The following is a 16,761-nucleotide window of genomic DNA, read 5'->3' as shown; positions in this document are numbered from 1 at the left end:
TACTGGTCTACATAGCACCATCATATATATAAACTAAATGTCAAGCACAACAAATCATAAATATTATTAAAAACATCATATGACTCCATAGAGAAAAACATCACATGACTCCATAGAGAGTGAGCTGGTGCCAGGGTGTGCGCGCTACTACCAACTCATAGCTACACCTGTAACACTGTGTTACACTGATAACCTACACATATAATACCGTGTTACACTGATAACCTACACATATAATACCGTGTTACACTAATAACCCACACATATAACACTGCATTATACTGATAACCCACACATATAACACTGTTACACTGATAACCTATTTTAACAGCCAATGACAGGCATGAGGTCCATTTAAACTTTTACTGTGTATGAGAAACCTCAGGTACAAACTCGCGTGGTTCACCGGTAGTCTGTCAACGTGTATTTTGTGTTTCCTGGTAACAAGAGCTGCCTGCAAAATAAGACCTGGTTGATAGCAGCACCAATAGGTAAGAAGCAAACATACTACTCCACTTGCTTCACCTAAAGCTTGATAGAACTGCAATAAACTCGATATTAAGTATTACGAGTCCAAGTTCTGATGGAAATTGAGTAAAAACTCCTTTGAGAGACTTGGAAAGCAAAGACTTGCAGAGCCAGATGATGATAGGATCATTTATGAAAAAATTACATTCAGCGAGTTGTTTATTCTGAGTTTTAGATTTAAAAAATGTTAGCAGTGAGGAAATGTAGAATGTATTTATGTAATTTCTGTTTGTTCAGAAATATCATTTTTATTTCTTTACTTATTTATTTCTTTTATCCTTATCTTGTTTTATCTTTAATACTTTTATTTAATTTTTATTTTTCATTTCTTTACTTTCTCTAACTTGATTTTTCAATATATCCACAAAGAACACCTCCAAACATAGGACCTACTGTAATATGTAACATCTCCAAACATAGGCTCTACTGTAATATGTAACATCCTCAAACATAGACCCTACTGTAATATGTAACATCCCCAAACATAGGCTCTACTGTAATATGTAACATCTCCAAACATAGGCTCTACTGTAATATGTAACATCCTCAAACATAGACCCTACTGTAATAGGTAGCATCCCCAAACATAAGCCCTACTGTAATATGTAACATCCTCAAACATAGGCCCTACTGTAATATGTAACATCCCCAAACATAGACCCTACTGTAATATGTAACATCTCCAAACATAGGCCCTACTGTAATAGGTAGCATCCTCAAACATAGACCCTACTGTAATATGTAACATCCTCAAACATAGACCCTACTGTAATATGTAACATCCTCAAACATAGACCCTACTGTAATATGTAACATCCCCAAACATAGGCTCTACTGTAATATGTAACATCTCCAAACATAGGCTCTATTTAAATTAATAACCTCCGACAAGATGTGTCATTTTATATGCGAGTCCTCGTGTCTTGTGCTGGTGCTGAAAGCGGCTGAACTTCTTCTTTTTCTGCTTGATCTTTATCTTTCTTCCGCAAGCATGTTGGTGTGAGGGTCAGGTTGGGCTGTAATCATACAGTCTGATAACATAAAAGGAGACACAACTGCTCATCCAAAAAGAAAACTTAAACACTTGCCAAAAGTTAGTTTTTCAGCAGCAGATGTGTGGGGCTAATAAACAACAAATATCAATGTTCTCATTCAAGTTGAAAAATTTTGTTTTCAAAAACATATATTTATTTTTAACATAGTATCTCAAACTATACCTTTCAGCTCAACAAGAGCTAGTAGTTGTATACCGAACACACACTAATAAAGATAGTTACTCAAAGTACTAGTAACTGTGTATGAGTGAGAGTTGAGAGTTTGGAGTAACTGTATTAGTAACTGTGTATGAGTGAGAGTTGAGAGTATGGAGTAACTGTACTAGCAGCTGTGTATGAGTGAGAGTTGAGAGTATGGAGTAACTGTACTAGTAACTGTGTATGAGTGAGAGTCGAGAGTTTGGAGTAACTGTAATAGTAACTGTGTATGAGTGAGAGTCGAGAGTTTGGAGTAACTGTAATAGTAACTGTGTATGAGTGAGAGTTGAGAGTATGGAGTAACTTTACTAGCAACTGTGTATGAGTGAAAGTTGAGAGTATGGAGTAACTGTACTAGTAACTGTGTATGAGTGAAAGTTGAGAGTTTGGAGTAACTGTGCAAGTAACTGTGTATGAATGAGAGTTGAAAGTATGGAGTAACTGTACTTCTAATAGTACTAGTAACTGTGATGCATTGAAAGACACAAAGTACTACTCACCGAGTATGAGAGAGGCTCGCAATGAGGATTATCAAACCTATGAGTCTGCCAACAGCGCTTGGCGTCAAGTAAAACGTTTTTTTTTTTCAAGATCAGAACTCCTGAGAGATGAGCCCGGAGTCCAACTGAAAGTGTGATAACACAGCGAGGTTACGCAAAGTCTTCCTTATGACCAGAAGCTACAGAATAGAATTATCCACGCTTTTCCTTAGCAAATATTTCCCACTCTTTCGTTACTGATGATTGCCATGATTGCTACAACCCACCACACAAGCAGATGCCAGAGAAGATCTTGAGAGGCAGAAGGCTGAGCTGGGCGAGTTCTTCATTGAGACCAACAATAGTGTGCATGATGGCAAATCCTGGACCAGGAATGATGAAGAGGATGGCATTGATGGTGAACACGAAGGCTGTACAGGCAAAGGCAAACATGCTGAGAATCTGTAACACAAACACATAAACTGGCTTTAAGTCTTTGCAGATTCATTCACAGGGGTAATGGCATGAGCCTCTTCATGTAGTCAGCTATCTTCTAAATAACTAGGTTGTGACAACTCCGCGTCAACTCTGATCAAATTAATTTTTGTGCTTCTAACATGAAATCCTGGCTTTAACACGTTTTTTAAATAAAAGGAAACATATAAGCATGCACACAATGCTACACAAGACACCAGAGGCAGTTTCACTTTGCTGACAACCAACTCTGATAGTGACACTCAAGCAGATATCCTTAAAAAGAAAAAATGGAGCATACTTTTTTTTATTTTAGCCTTGTATTTAACCAATCATGTCTCTCTAAAGCCATCACAATGTAGCTCACAATTGTAAAAGATTGTAACAACCAGTAGAGTTCAAAGTGAGTGAGCCTACCCATAATGCCCTGCAATATAATCGTATAAAGGACAAGTTTACCTTCATTTTAAATTTACTGTGCTGAGGAGTGTCCTTGTGAAAGGTAGGTGGGATGGTGCTGAGATCATTGAGCCAAGAAAACAGAAATTTACCTGTTGGGTAGACAGCAGTAGTATGTAGAGAGCAGATCTACACAAAAAAGTGACGGATCCAGCGGGGGGATAGAAAAAGGGGGTTGCGAATTAAATTGGCTAGGGGTGTAGATTGAATTGCGTGGAGTTGAATGAGATGTTGGGGTTTGGGGGGAAATTGTGGTGTAGAGTAGGGGGTTGAATTCGAGGGGGTATGGATCCGCTCCTGGCGTAATCGGCGGATTATCTGTGGATGAGTCATCCGATTAGTGGGGGATGAGTCATCCGATTAAACGTGGATTATCGCGGGATTAGTCGGGAGAATCGTTGCGGATTAGTCGGCCGAATCGTCGCGGATTATCGGTGGATTAGTGGGGGTGAATATCTGGGACATCGAGGGCTGGTTGGTTTTCCGGAGTGGATCTCACGGATTATCGAGGAGAGCGAGAGATTACCGGATGAGTGAGGGGGTTAATATCTGGGACACCGAGGGGTTGATTTTCTGGAGATTGTTATATATTTGAAACATTGAATATATATGTGAAAGTGTTTATGTACAAAGTTATTTTTTTGAAGATTTGATGTTTTTGTAATGTTGAAGCTCTTGAATGGTTAAGAATTTTAAGGATTTTATTTTCGGTTTTTTTGTATATATGTAAGATTGAAATTTGTTGGAGAAATTAATATGTTGAATGAAAGATCAGTTTTATTACAAAATTATTCACTTTAAAAGATATATTTATATGTATTATTCATTATTTCCATCATCATTCCGTTTCAATAAAAATAAAATAGTTTATGTTTAACTTGAAATATATGAAAATGTTCAAGTAGACAGGTCACAATAAAGATAATATAGTATAAATGAAACATTGAATATATATATAAGAAAATGTTCATGTACATTCTTTAAAACGAAGTTTGTATCGAGTTGTTCATCAATCACTCATCGTCATCGGAAATAGCTATGATAGCAGGATCCTTTTTGCATTGTGCCGAACTCTCGTAAAATCTGCTTGCTTCTTCATGTCCCATGACTACTACATCCTTCCGGGCCGTTTTAGTGGTTGATGGGGAGCTCGGTGGCGGCGGGTTGGCGGACGGTTTGCGAGAGCGTTGGCGTTCGTACGTCTTCTCTTTCTTTGCCGTTCCCGAATGAGAATGACGTGTCTGCAATGGAATTATATGTTATTTTTAGAACTCGAATATATATTGAGTGGTAGTATGATATAGGAGATGAGCTACGGAAAGGATGGTATATAAAGTCAGTTGGAGCTCGATAATCTCGATAGGGTTTACAGACTGATTAGATAATTCGGTTAAAGTAAGAACCTCTTATTATTCACTTCGATTGTAAACTTCATAAATTCTGAAATTATCCACCACTGTTATGGATCCACCACTTTTTAAAATAAAATATTATGTTATTGGAGCTTCCGAGGACTCAACTTCACGTACTATGAAATTCAACAATATTTCTGAAAGATTATCCCAATAGGACATACAGACAGACTATGACAAAATAGGACTTATAGTAAAACTAAAACATTCAGACAAATTAGTTCATTCAGTTGAACTAAGGAAATAAATACATGTAATACTTACTGAAGAAGCAAATTCTTCCATCCTTTTCTGAGTATGTTTAGGGATATATCCATTTTGCTGGTGAGATATGGGAATCTACAATAGCATTGATTACAGTCAGACTACAATATACATTCAAACCAACTCATTCAATTAACTCCGAAGAACCAAATTCATCTGTTTTAATCTGAGTAGGGATATAACATACACTTTGCTAAGATATTGGAGTTTGCAATTGCAATGAATACAATCAGCCTAGAACACATAGTTACTACTCAGAAGAGAAGATTCATTGTAACATTCCTACATAACATCTAGATTGAATTTGTAGTACTTACTGTAAACCGTAATCTTTCGTTGAGATCTTGATAGAACTTTTCACGTAAGAGAAATCGACAAGCTTTTCGCTTCCGGTCGCTTATTTCCATTCCATGAGAGCAGTAACCCCATCGCTTCACACATTTATCTGCACATTGTAATCGTTCTTGAAATATCCTTTTTCTGTTGTCTCTGGTACTCATTGTGAAGTTATGAACTGAATTGAAAAGGCATATTCGCTCGAAGGTTTTATAACAAGTAGAAGTGTTGTCGTGGTTCATTAATTTTGTGATCTAATGATATATATAAACAGATTTCGCGAAATTGAATTTCGCGAAATTCACTTTCGCGAAATTCAATTTAGCGAAAGTTGACTATATAATATATATAATGTGTAATTTTTGCGAAATTCACTTTCGCGAAATTCAATTTCGCGAAAGTTGACTATATAATATATATAATGTGTAATTTCGCGAAATAGAATTTCGCGAAATTCACTTTCGCGAAATTCAATTTAGCGAAAGTTGATTATATAATATATATAATGTGTAATTTCGCGAAATTCAATTTCGCGAAGGTTGACTATATAATATATATATAATGTGTAATTTCGCGAAACTCACTTTCGCGAAATTCAATTTCGCGAAAGTTGACTATATAATATATATAATGTGTAATTTCGCGAAATCCAATTTCGCGAAATTCACTTTCGCGAAATTCAATTTCGCGAAAGTTGACTATATAATATATATAATGTGTAATTTCGCGAAATTCACTTTCGCGAAATTCAATTTCGCGAAAGTTGACTATATAATATATATATAATGTGTAATTTCGCGAAATTCAATTTCGCGAAAATCTGTTTACTATTTTCGCTTCATTGATTCTGTTGGATACGCCACTATTCTTCAATACCCTGTATAAGAAGCTTGCTCAGTGTAATTTTCCTTTTCATCACTTAGTCCTGCTCCTGATGCCTACTTATATACAGATTGAGATTTTGGGGCAATCGAGCGTTGATACCATAAGGCTTGTATGCTTCAGCTAGAATTCTGTTAGCCGGCTACTCGCGATTAAGTTCGTTGAGTGTCGCTGTGTTCAGGCTGTCGTGTGGACAAGCGCCTTGGCATTCGACCTGACTGTTTTCCTAGGCTTGCCTATGGAATTCTCCTGTTTGGTTTGGCTTAACCATTCCATAACAGTCTCTTGCCCAGTAAATAGAGGGATGAGCAAAAAAAAGAAGGCCCAATGGACAGATGGAGGAATTGTACTAAGGTAGGAGGTATAGGTAAGTATTCGTTTTGAAGAGAATATAAAGAAAATGAATATATGTATTGTTTTGAATAAATGTAGTATGTATCATTTATTCTCTCAAAGATTGATGAATGATAACAGGGTTCTCTTTACCAAAAGTGGTTTGTCATGATTTTATCGAAAGATTGTGTGTTATATATCACTTCACAGTCTTTTCCATATTTTGAAGATATTAGTTAGAATGTGATGCGAGTAGATTCTGGTGTTATTTGGATTAGTTGGGGGAATATTTGAATGAGTGAATTTTTTTTGTAATTATTCGAAATATTCAATTCGTTTGTCGTTCAGTTTTTGTCATTGGTTACATCATATAGATAGCAACTGAGAAGTTTTTCAAGTTTTGGATTCCATTTTAAGATTCATCTCTTCTTGATGAACAGGAAAATTACATCAACCCAATGAGATAGATAGGGTAGAGGCGATACGTACATTCTCTGTTATTAACTAATGACGACTCGAGCAGTCCACCGTATTGTTGTAGTCAAAACGTAAACAAAAGCACGTGCTCTACCATTGTTGATGTATAGGATGCAGCTAATGATTGGATCAGCAAGCGTACGCACCTACTTCTGTTTACGTAATGGCTTTGCCTTTACAACCATAACTGAACTCTCGTCCTACCTCAAGTCACATGATGTCGCCTATAGTCTGTCTATCTTATTGCGCAAACCTACCTTCATTTTATGAATGGTGAATCATAATCTGTAACTTCGACTTATAACCGAATAGAGCATTTGCAAAATCTCGAACACCCCTTCAAGATATACTTATTTCAGAATTTTATCAATTGGATTTGTTATCAGCTCTGACTCATTTAGTCTCCCAAGTAGTTCAGTGTCAGTGCATGGAACTAGCAAGTCTACTAGTTTAATCTAATTAAAAGATCTATGGGTGCTTTACTACTTCATGGAATAATTCTCAATATACTGATTACTCATGATGATCTCTCACAGTGCATGGAACTAGCAAGTCTACTAGTTAAATCTAATTAAAGGATCCATTGGTGCTTTACCACTTCATGGAATAATTCTCAATATACTGATTACTCATGATGATTTTTCGCAGTGCATGGAACTAGCAAGTCTACTAGTTTAATCTAATTAAAAGATCCATGGGTGCTTTACCACTTCATGGAATAATTCTCAATATACTGATTACTCATAATGATCTCTCACGGTGCATGGAACTAGCGAGTCTACTAGTTTAATCTAATTAAAAGATCCATGGGTGCTTTACCACTTCATGGAATAGTTCTCAATATACTGATTACTCATGATGATCTCTCACGGTGCATGGAACTAGCAAGTCTACTAGTTTAATCCAATTAAAGGATCCATGGGTGCTTTACCACTTCATGGAATAATTCTCAATATACTGATTACTCATGATGATCTCTCACGGTGCACAGAACTAGCGAGTCTACTAGTTCAATCTAATTAAAAGATCCATGGGTGCTTTACCACTTCATGGAATAATTCTCAATATACTGATTACTCATGATGATCTCTCACAGTGCATGGAACTAGCGAGTCTACTAGTTTAATCTAATTAAAGGATCTATTGGTGCTTTACCACTTCATGGAATAATTCTCAATATACTGATTACTCATGATGATCTCTCACGGTGCATGGAACTAGCGAGTCTACTAGTTCAATCTAATTAAAAGATCCATGGGTGCTTTACCACTTCATGGAATAATTCTCAATATACTGATTACTCATGATGATCTCTCACGGTGCATGGAACTAGCAAGTTTACTAGTTTAATCTAATTAAAGGATCTATGGGTGCTTTACCACTTCATGGAATAGTTCTCAATATACTGATTACTCATGATGATCTTTCACGGTGCATGGAACTAGCAAGTCTACTAGTTTAATCTAATTAATGAATCCATGGGTTCTTTACCATTTCATTGAATAGTTCTCAATATACTGATTACTCATGACGATCTCTCACAGTGCATGAAACTAGCAAGTCTACTAGTTTAATCTATTTAAAGGATCCATGGGTGCTTTACCACTTCATGGAATAATTCTCAATATACTGATTACTCATGATGATCCCTCACAGTGCATGGAACTAGCAAGTCTACTAGTTTAATCTATTTAAAGGATCCATGGGTGCTTTACCACTTCATGGAATAATTCTCAATATACTGATTACTCATGATGATCTCTCACGGTGCATGGAACTAGCAAGTCTACTAGTTTAATCCAATTAAAGGATCCATGGGTGCTTTGCCACTTCATGGAATAATTCTCAATATACTGATTACTCATGATGATCTCTCACGGTGCATGGAACTAGCGAGTCTACTAGTTCAATCTAATTAAAAGATCCATGGGTGCTTTACCACTTCATGGAATAATTCTCAATATACTGATTACTCATGATGATCTCTCACGGTGCATGGAACTAGCGAGTCTACTAGTTCAATCTAATTAAAAGATCCATGGGTGCTTTACCACTTCATGGAATAATTCTCAATATACTGATTACTCATGATGATCTCTCACGGTGCATGGAACTAGCGAGTCTACTAGTTCAATCTAATTAAAAGATCCATGGGTGCTTTACCACTTCATGGAATAGTTCTCAATATACTGATTACTCATGATGATCTCTCACGGTGCATGGAACTAGCAAGTCTACTAGTTTAATCCAATTAAAGGAACCATGGGTGCTTTACCACTTCATGGAATAATTCTCAATATACTGATTACTCATGATGATCTCTCACGGTGCACAGAACTAGCGAGTCTACTAGTTCAATCTAATTAAAAGATCCATGGGTGCTTTACCACTTCATGGAATAATTCTCAATATACTGATTACTCATGATGATCTCTCACAGTGCATGGAACTAGCGAGTCTACTAGTTTAATCTAATTAAAAGATCTATTGGTGCTTTACCACTTCATAGAATAATTCTCAATATACTGATTACTCATGATGATCTCTCACGGTGCATGGAACTAGCGAGTCTACTAGTTCAATCTAATTAAAAGATCCATGGGTGCTTTACCACTTCATGGAATAATTCTCAATATACTGATTACTCATGATGATCTCTCACGGTGCATGGAACTAGCAAGTTTACTAGTTTAATCTAATTAAAGGATCTATGGGTGCTTTACCACTTCATGGAATAGTTCTCAATATACTGATTACTCATGATGATCTTTCACGGTGCATGGAACTAGCAAGTCTACTAGTTTAATCTAATTAATGAATCCATGGGTTCTTTACCATTTCATTGAATAGTTCTCAATATACTGATTACTCATGACGATCTCTCACAGTGCATGAAACTAGCAAGTCTACTAGTTTAATCTAATTAAAAGATCTATGGGTGCTTTACTACTTCATGGAATAATTCTCAATGTACTGATTACTCATGATAATCTCTCACAGTGCATGGAACTAGCAAGTCTACTAGTTTAATCTAATTAAAGGATCTATGGGTGCTTTACCACTTCATGGAATAATTCTCAATTTTAAAGTGAATAATTTTGTAATAAAACTGATCTTTCATTCAACATATTAATTTCTCCAACAAATTTCAATCTTACATATATACAAAAAAACCGAAAATAAAATCCTTAAAATTCTTAACCATTCAAGAGCTTCAACATTACAAAAACATCAAATCTTCAAAAAAATAACTTTGTACATAAACACTTTCACATATATATTCAATGTTTCAAATATATAACAATCTCCAGAAAATCAACCCCTCGGTGTCCCAGATATTAACCCCCTCACTCATCCGGTAATCTCTCGCTCTCCTCGATAATCCGCGAGATCCACTCCGGAAAACCAACCAGCCCTCGATGTCCCAGATATTCACCCCCACTAATCCACCGATGATCCGCGACGATTCGGCCGACTAATCCGCAACGATTCCCCCGACTAATCCCGCGATAATCCACGTTTAATCGGATGACTCATCCCCCACTAATCGGATGACTCATCCACAGATAATCCGCCGATTACGCCAGGAGCGGATCCATACCCCCTCGAATTCAACCCCCTACTCTACACCACAATTTCCCCCCAAACCCCAACATCTCATTCAACTCCACGCAATTCAATCTACACCCCTAGCCAATTTAATTCGCAACCCCCTTTTTCTATCCCCCCGCTGGATCCGTCACTTTTTTGTGTAGATCTGCTCTCTACATACTACGGACAGCCGTCAAAACTGCGATTGCCTGCAATATCATGAAATAGCGATGAATTCCCACATGATGTTGTTCATGGCCATAAGCCTTTTACATCTCCAGGTAAAACATTCTAGAAAAAAACCTCTGTAAAAGGGTTCCTAGCAAGGAAAGGAAAAAGATACCCTACTTGCCGTAAATTCCGGCGTATAAATTAAAAGTGCGACACCATATTTCAAGTTTAAAAATCCATTCTCGACTTATATAGCGGTCATGTTCTTCATGACATGCATTCTAGTAAAATTGAACTTCAAAAAACCATCACGAATCAGAATCACATGATATGAAGTAAATATTTATAAAACAAAAAAATACTAGTAATCCCGGTCAACATGAGATGAATCCAACACAAAGTCCGACTTCACAATTCAAAATGTCATCGCTAGAATTGTCTTCTGGAATAACATGGTTTTTCCAATTTGATGTTTTTTTCGTAGTATCTGCTTACCAGCCGTCACTTAGGTAATTCATTTGACACATCCACTACCTTTCATCCCCTAATTTTCTAGTACATGAATCAAGATTTCTGAGAGAAATCTGTCTTATGGCATGGCTTTTTTGTTAAAACTGTACATATCATCAGTGGTGACAGTTTCATTCTATTGGCGCGGCGAGCCAATACGATGATGAAGTATTGTTTTCCGTGCCTTGTGTTTCTTACTAAAACTGTTATCTCTCATGCTTTTGTTAACTGTTGTATGCATTGCTGACAGCACAAAAAAAATGGGCGTTTGTGCTGGTGGCATTTTGGATCGTAATTTCCTCAGTTGCGCATCGCCCTTCTCTGATGCCGATTGAACCAAAGCGGTCAAACGATTTGAGCCAGAGAAAGAAGTCGACGTATACAGCAGGTACGTGTCAAAACCAGGATTTTTAAACCAAAATTTAGGCCCTGACTTATACGCCTGATCAACATATACGCCGAAATTATATATATTATTATTAGAATATGAAAGTTGGCAAAGTGAATACCATCACATGTACCATTGGACAGGTGAATGCCATCACATGTACTATTGGACAAGTGAATGCCAACACATGTACATTTGGCCAAGTGAATGCCATCACATGTACTATTGGACAAGTGAATGTCATCACATGTACTATTGGACAAGTGAATACCATCACATGTACCATTGGACAAATGAATGCCATCACATGTACTATTGGACAAGTGAATGCCATCACATGTACATTTGGCCAAGTGAATGCCATCACATGTACTATTGGACAAGTGAATGCCATCACATGTACCATTGGACAAGTGAATGCCATCACATGTACCGTTGGACAAGTGAATACCATCACATGTACCATTGGACAAGTGAATGCCATCACATGTACCATTGGACAAGTGAATGCCATCACATCTACTATTGGACAAGTGAATGTCATCACATGTAACATTGAACAAGTGAATGCCATCACATGTACCATTGGACAAGTGAATGCCATCACATGTACCGTTGGACAAGTGAATACCATCACATGTACCATTGGACAAATGAATGCCATCACATGTACCGTTGGACAAGTGAATACCATCACATGTACCATTGGACAGGTGAATGCCATCACATGTACTATTGGACAAGTGAATGCCAACACATGTACATTTGGCCAAGTGAATGCCATCACATGTACTATTGGACAAGTGAATGTCATCACATGTACTATTGGACAAGTGAATACCATCACATGTATCATTGGACAAATGAATGCCATCACATGTACTATTGGACAAGTGAATGCCATCACATGTACATTTGGCCAAGTGAATGCCATCACATGTACTATTGGACAAGTGAATGCCATCACATGTACCATTGGACAAGTGAATGCCATCACATGTACCGTTGGACAAGTGAATACCATCACATGTACCATTGGACAAGTGAATGCCATCACATGTACCATTGGACAAATGAATGCCATCACATCTACTATTGGACAAGTGAATGTCATCACATGTAACATTGAACAAGTGAATGCCATCACATGTACCATTGGACAAGTGAATGCCATCACATGTACCGTTGGACAAGTGAATACCATCACATGTACCATTGGACAAATGAATGCCATCACATGTACCGTTGGACAAGTGAATACCATCACATGTACCATTGGACAAGTGAATGCCATCACATGTGCCATTGGACAAGTGAATGCCATCACATGTACATTTGGACAAGTGAATGCCATCACATGTACTATTGGACAAGTGAATGCCAACACATGTACATTTGGCCAAGTGAATGCCATCACATGTACTATTGGACAAGTGAATGCCATCACATGTACATTTGGCCAAGTGAATGTCATCACATATACTATTGGACAAGTGAATGTCATCACATGTACTATTGGACAAGTGAATACCATCACATGTACCGTTGGACAAGTGAATACCATCACATGTACCATTGGACAAATGAATGCCATCACATGTACTATTGGACAAGTGAATGCCATCACATGTACCATTGGACAAGTGAATGCCATCACATGTACCGTTGGACAAGTGAATACCATCACATGTACCATTGGACAAGTGAATGCCATCACATGTACCATTGAACAAGTGAATGCCATCATATGTACTATTGGACATGTGAATGTCATCACATGTAACATTGAACAAGTGAATGCCATCACATGTACCATTGGACAAGTGAATGCCATCACATGTACCATTAAACAAGTGAATACCGTCACATGTACCATTAAACAAGTGAATACCATCACATGTACTATTGGAAAAGTGAATGTCATCACATGTAACATTGAACAAGTGAATGCCATCATATGTACCATTGGACAAGTGAATGCCATCACATGTACCGTTGGACAAGTGAATACCATCACATGTACCATTGGACAAGTGAATACCATCACATGTACCATTGGACAAATGAATGCCATCACATGTACTATCGGACAAGTGAATACCATCACAAGTACCATTGGACAAGTGAACGTCATCACACGTACCGTCAGACAAGTGAATGTCATCACAGGTACTATTGGACAAGTAAATGCCATCACATGTACCATCGGACAAGTGTCCCTCTAGAAACTGATCTAACCTTAGCTGCTGCCTCCTTGCCAACCTTTACTGAGAGATTCCTAGAAACAACCAGGTTGAGGAGAGGCCTACTCATATCCTGTGCCAGTCTAACACAAGCCAGAGGCATCTAGAAGCGCAGTGCTTTGGATACAGTTAGTGGCTTCTATAAGCAGAACAGGCGGGACCCTCAGTAAAGTAATACTCATAGAGTTAACATCACAAACATATTGACTCATAGTCTCTCATAGTCTCTCATTTCAACTCACAGTCTCTCATATCAACTCATAGTCTCTCATATCAACTTATAGTCTCTCATATCAACTCATAGTCTTTCATATCAACTCACAGTCTCACATATCAACTCATAGTCCTTCATATCAACTCATAGTCTCTCATATCAACTCATAGTCTCTCATATCAACTCACAGTCTCTCATATCAACTCATAGTCCCCCATATCAACTCTTAGTCCCTCATATCAACTCATAGTCTTTCATATCAACTCACAGTCTCACATATCAACTCATAGTCCTTCATATCAACTCATAGTCTCTCATATCAACTCATAGTCTCTCATATCAACTCACAGTCTCTCATATCAACTCATAGTCTCTCATACCTACTTATAGTCCCTCATATCAACTCATAGTCTTTCATATCAACTCATAGTCTCTCATATTAACTCATAGTCTCTCATATCAACTCATAGTCTCTCATATCAACTCAGTCTCTCATATCAACTCATAGTCTTTCATATCAACTCATAGTCTCTCATATTAACTCATAGTCTCTCATATCAACTCATAGTCTCTCATATCAACTCATAGTCCCTCATATCAACACATAGTCTCTCATATCAACTCAAAGTCTCTCATATCAACTCATAGTCTCTCATATCAACTCATAGTCTTTCATATCAACTCATAGTCCCTCATATCAACTCATAGTCTCTCATATCAACTCATAGTCCCTCATATCAACTCATAGTCCCTCATATCAACTCATAGTCTCTCATATCAACTCACAGTCTCTTATATCAACTCATAGTCTTTCATATCAACTGAAAGTCTCTCATATCAACTCATAGTCCCTCATATCAACTCACAGTTTCTCATATCAACTCATAGTCTCTCATATCAACTCATAGTCTCTCATATCAACTCATAGTCTCTCATATCAACTCATAGTCCCTCATATCAACTCATAGTCTCTCATATCAACTCATAGTCCCTCATATCAACTTATAGTCCCTCATATCAACTCATAGTCCCTCATATCAACTCACAGTCTCTCATATCAACTCATAGTCCCTCATATCAACTCATAGTCTCTCATATCAACTCACAGTCTCTCATATCAACTCATAGTCTCTCATATCAACTCATAGTCTCTCATATCAACTCAGTCTCTCATATCAACTCATAGTCCCTCATATCAACTCATAGTCTCTCATATCAACTCATAGTCTCTCATATCAACTCATAGTCTCTCATATCAACTCACAGTCTCTCATATCAACTCAAAGTCTCTCATATCAACTCATAGTCTCTCATATCAACTCATAGTCTTTCATATCAACTCATAGTCCCTCATATCAACTCATAGTCTCTCATATCAACTCATAGTCCCTCATATCAACTCATAGTCCCTCATATCAACTCATAGTCTCTCATATCAACTCACAGTCTCTTATATCAACTCATAGTCTTTCATATCAACTGAAAGTCTCTCATATCAACTCATAGTCCCTCATATCAACTCACAGTTTCTCATATCAACTCATAGTCTCTCATATCAACTCATAGTCTCTCATATCAACTCATAGTCTCTCATATCAACTCATAGTCCCTCATATCAACTCATAGTCTCTCATATCAACTCATAGTCCCTCATATCAACTTATAGTCCCTCATATCAACTCATAGTCCCTCATATCAACTCACAGTCTCTCATATCAACTCATAGTCCCTCATATCAACTCATAGTCTCTCATATCAACTCACAGTCTCTCATATCAACTCATAGTCTCTCATATCAACTCATAGTCTCTCATATCAACTCAGTCTCTCATATCAACTCATAGTCCCTCATATCAACTCATAGTCTCTCATATCAACTCATAGTCTCTCATATCAACTCATAGTCTCTCATATCAACTCACAGTCTCTCATATCAACTCATAGTCTCTCATGTCAACTCATAGTCTCTCATATCAACTCATAGTCTCTCATATCAACTCATAGTCTCTCATATCAACTCATAGTCTCTCATATCAACTCAAAGTCTCTCATATCAACTCATAGTCTCTCATATCAACTCATAGTCCTTCATATTAACTCATAGTTTTTCATATCAACTCATAGTCTCTCATATCAACTCATAGTCTTTCATACCTACTTACAGTCCCTCATATCAACTCATAGTCCCTCATATTAACTCATAGTCTTTCATATCAACTCATAGTCTCTCATATCAACTCATAGTCTTTCATACCTACTCATAGTCCCTCATATCAACTCATAGTCTTTCATATCAACTCATAGTCTCTCATATCAACTCAAAGTCTCTCATATCAACTCATAGTCTCTCATATCAACTCATAGTCCCTCATATTAACTCATAGTCTTTCATATCAACTCATGGTCTCTCATATCAACTCATAGTCTTTCATACCTACTCATAGTCCCTCATATCAACTCATAGTCTCTCATATCAACTCACAGTCTCTCATATCAACTCATAGTCCCTCATATCAACTCATAGTCTCTCATATCAACTCATAGTCTCTCATATCAACTCAGTCTCTCATATCAACTCATAGTCCCTCATATCAACTCATAGTCTCTCATATCAACTCATAGTCTCTCATATCAACGCATAGTCTCTCATATCAACTCATAGTCTCTCATATCAACTCATAGTCTCTCATATTAACTCATAGTCTCTCATATCAACTCATAGTCTCTTATATCAACTCATAGTCTCT

The 16,761-nt window shown here is 37.2% G+C and overlaps 1 protein-coding gene and 1 pseudogene across 4 annotated transcripts in view; both read right to left on the bottom strand.

The window, feature by feature from the left end:
- Positions 1 to 16,761, bottom strand: part of LOC137405556 (progressive ankylosis protein homolog B-like) — a 165,725-nt gene that overhangs the window by 129,929 nt on the left and 19,035 nt on the right. The window contains exons 12-14 of one of the 4 annotated variants that reach the window (XM_068091840.1): positions 1,411 to 1,544; positions 320 to 454; positions 110 to 225 (exon numbers count right to left, since the gene is read on the bottom strand). In XM_068091840.1, the coding sequence (XP_067947941.1) occupies positions 1,431 to 1,544 (114 nt within the window). In that variant the 3' untranslated portion in view covers positions 110 to 225; positions 320 to 454; positions 1,411 to 1,430. Of the gene's footprint in view, positions 1 to 109; positions 455 to 1,410; positions 1,545 to 16,761 lie in introns of all 4 variants that reach the window. The other 3 variants (XM_068091844.1, XM_068091841.1, XM_068091842.1) reach the window with 3 other exon arrangements.
- LOC137406155 (mineralization regulator ANKH-like) lies at positions 2,278 to 14,152 on the bottom strand (annotated as a pseudogene).

The sequence above is a fragment of the Watersipora subatra genome, chromosome 10 (genome assembly GCF_963576615.1).
Source record: "Watersipora subatra chromosome 10, tzWatSuba1.1, whole genome shotgun sequence".
Classification (NCBI taxonomy): domain Eukaryota; kingdom Metazoa; phylum Bryozoa; class Gymnolaemata; order Cheilostomatida; family Watersiporidae; genus Watersipora; species Watersipora subatra.
The sequence above is the reverse complement of the archived record's forward strand: the minus strand, read 5'-3'. Positions and strand labels throughout refer to the sequence as shown.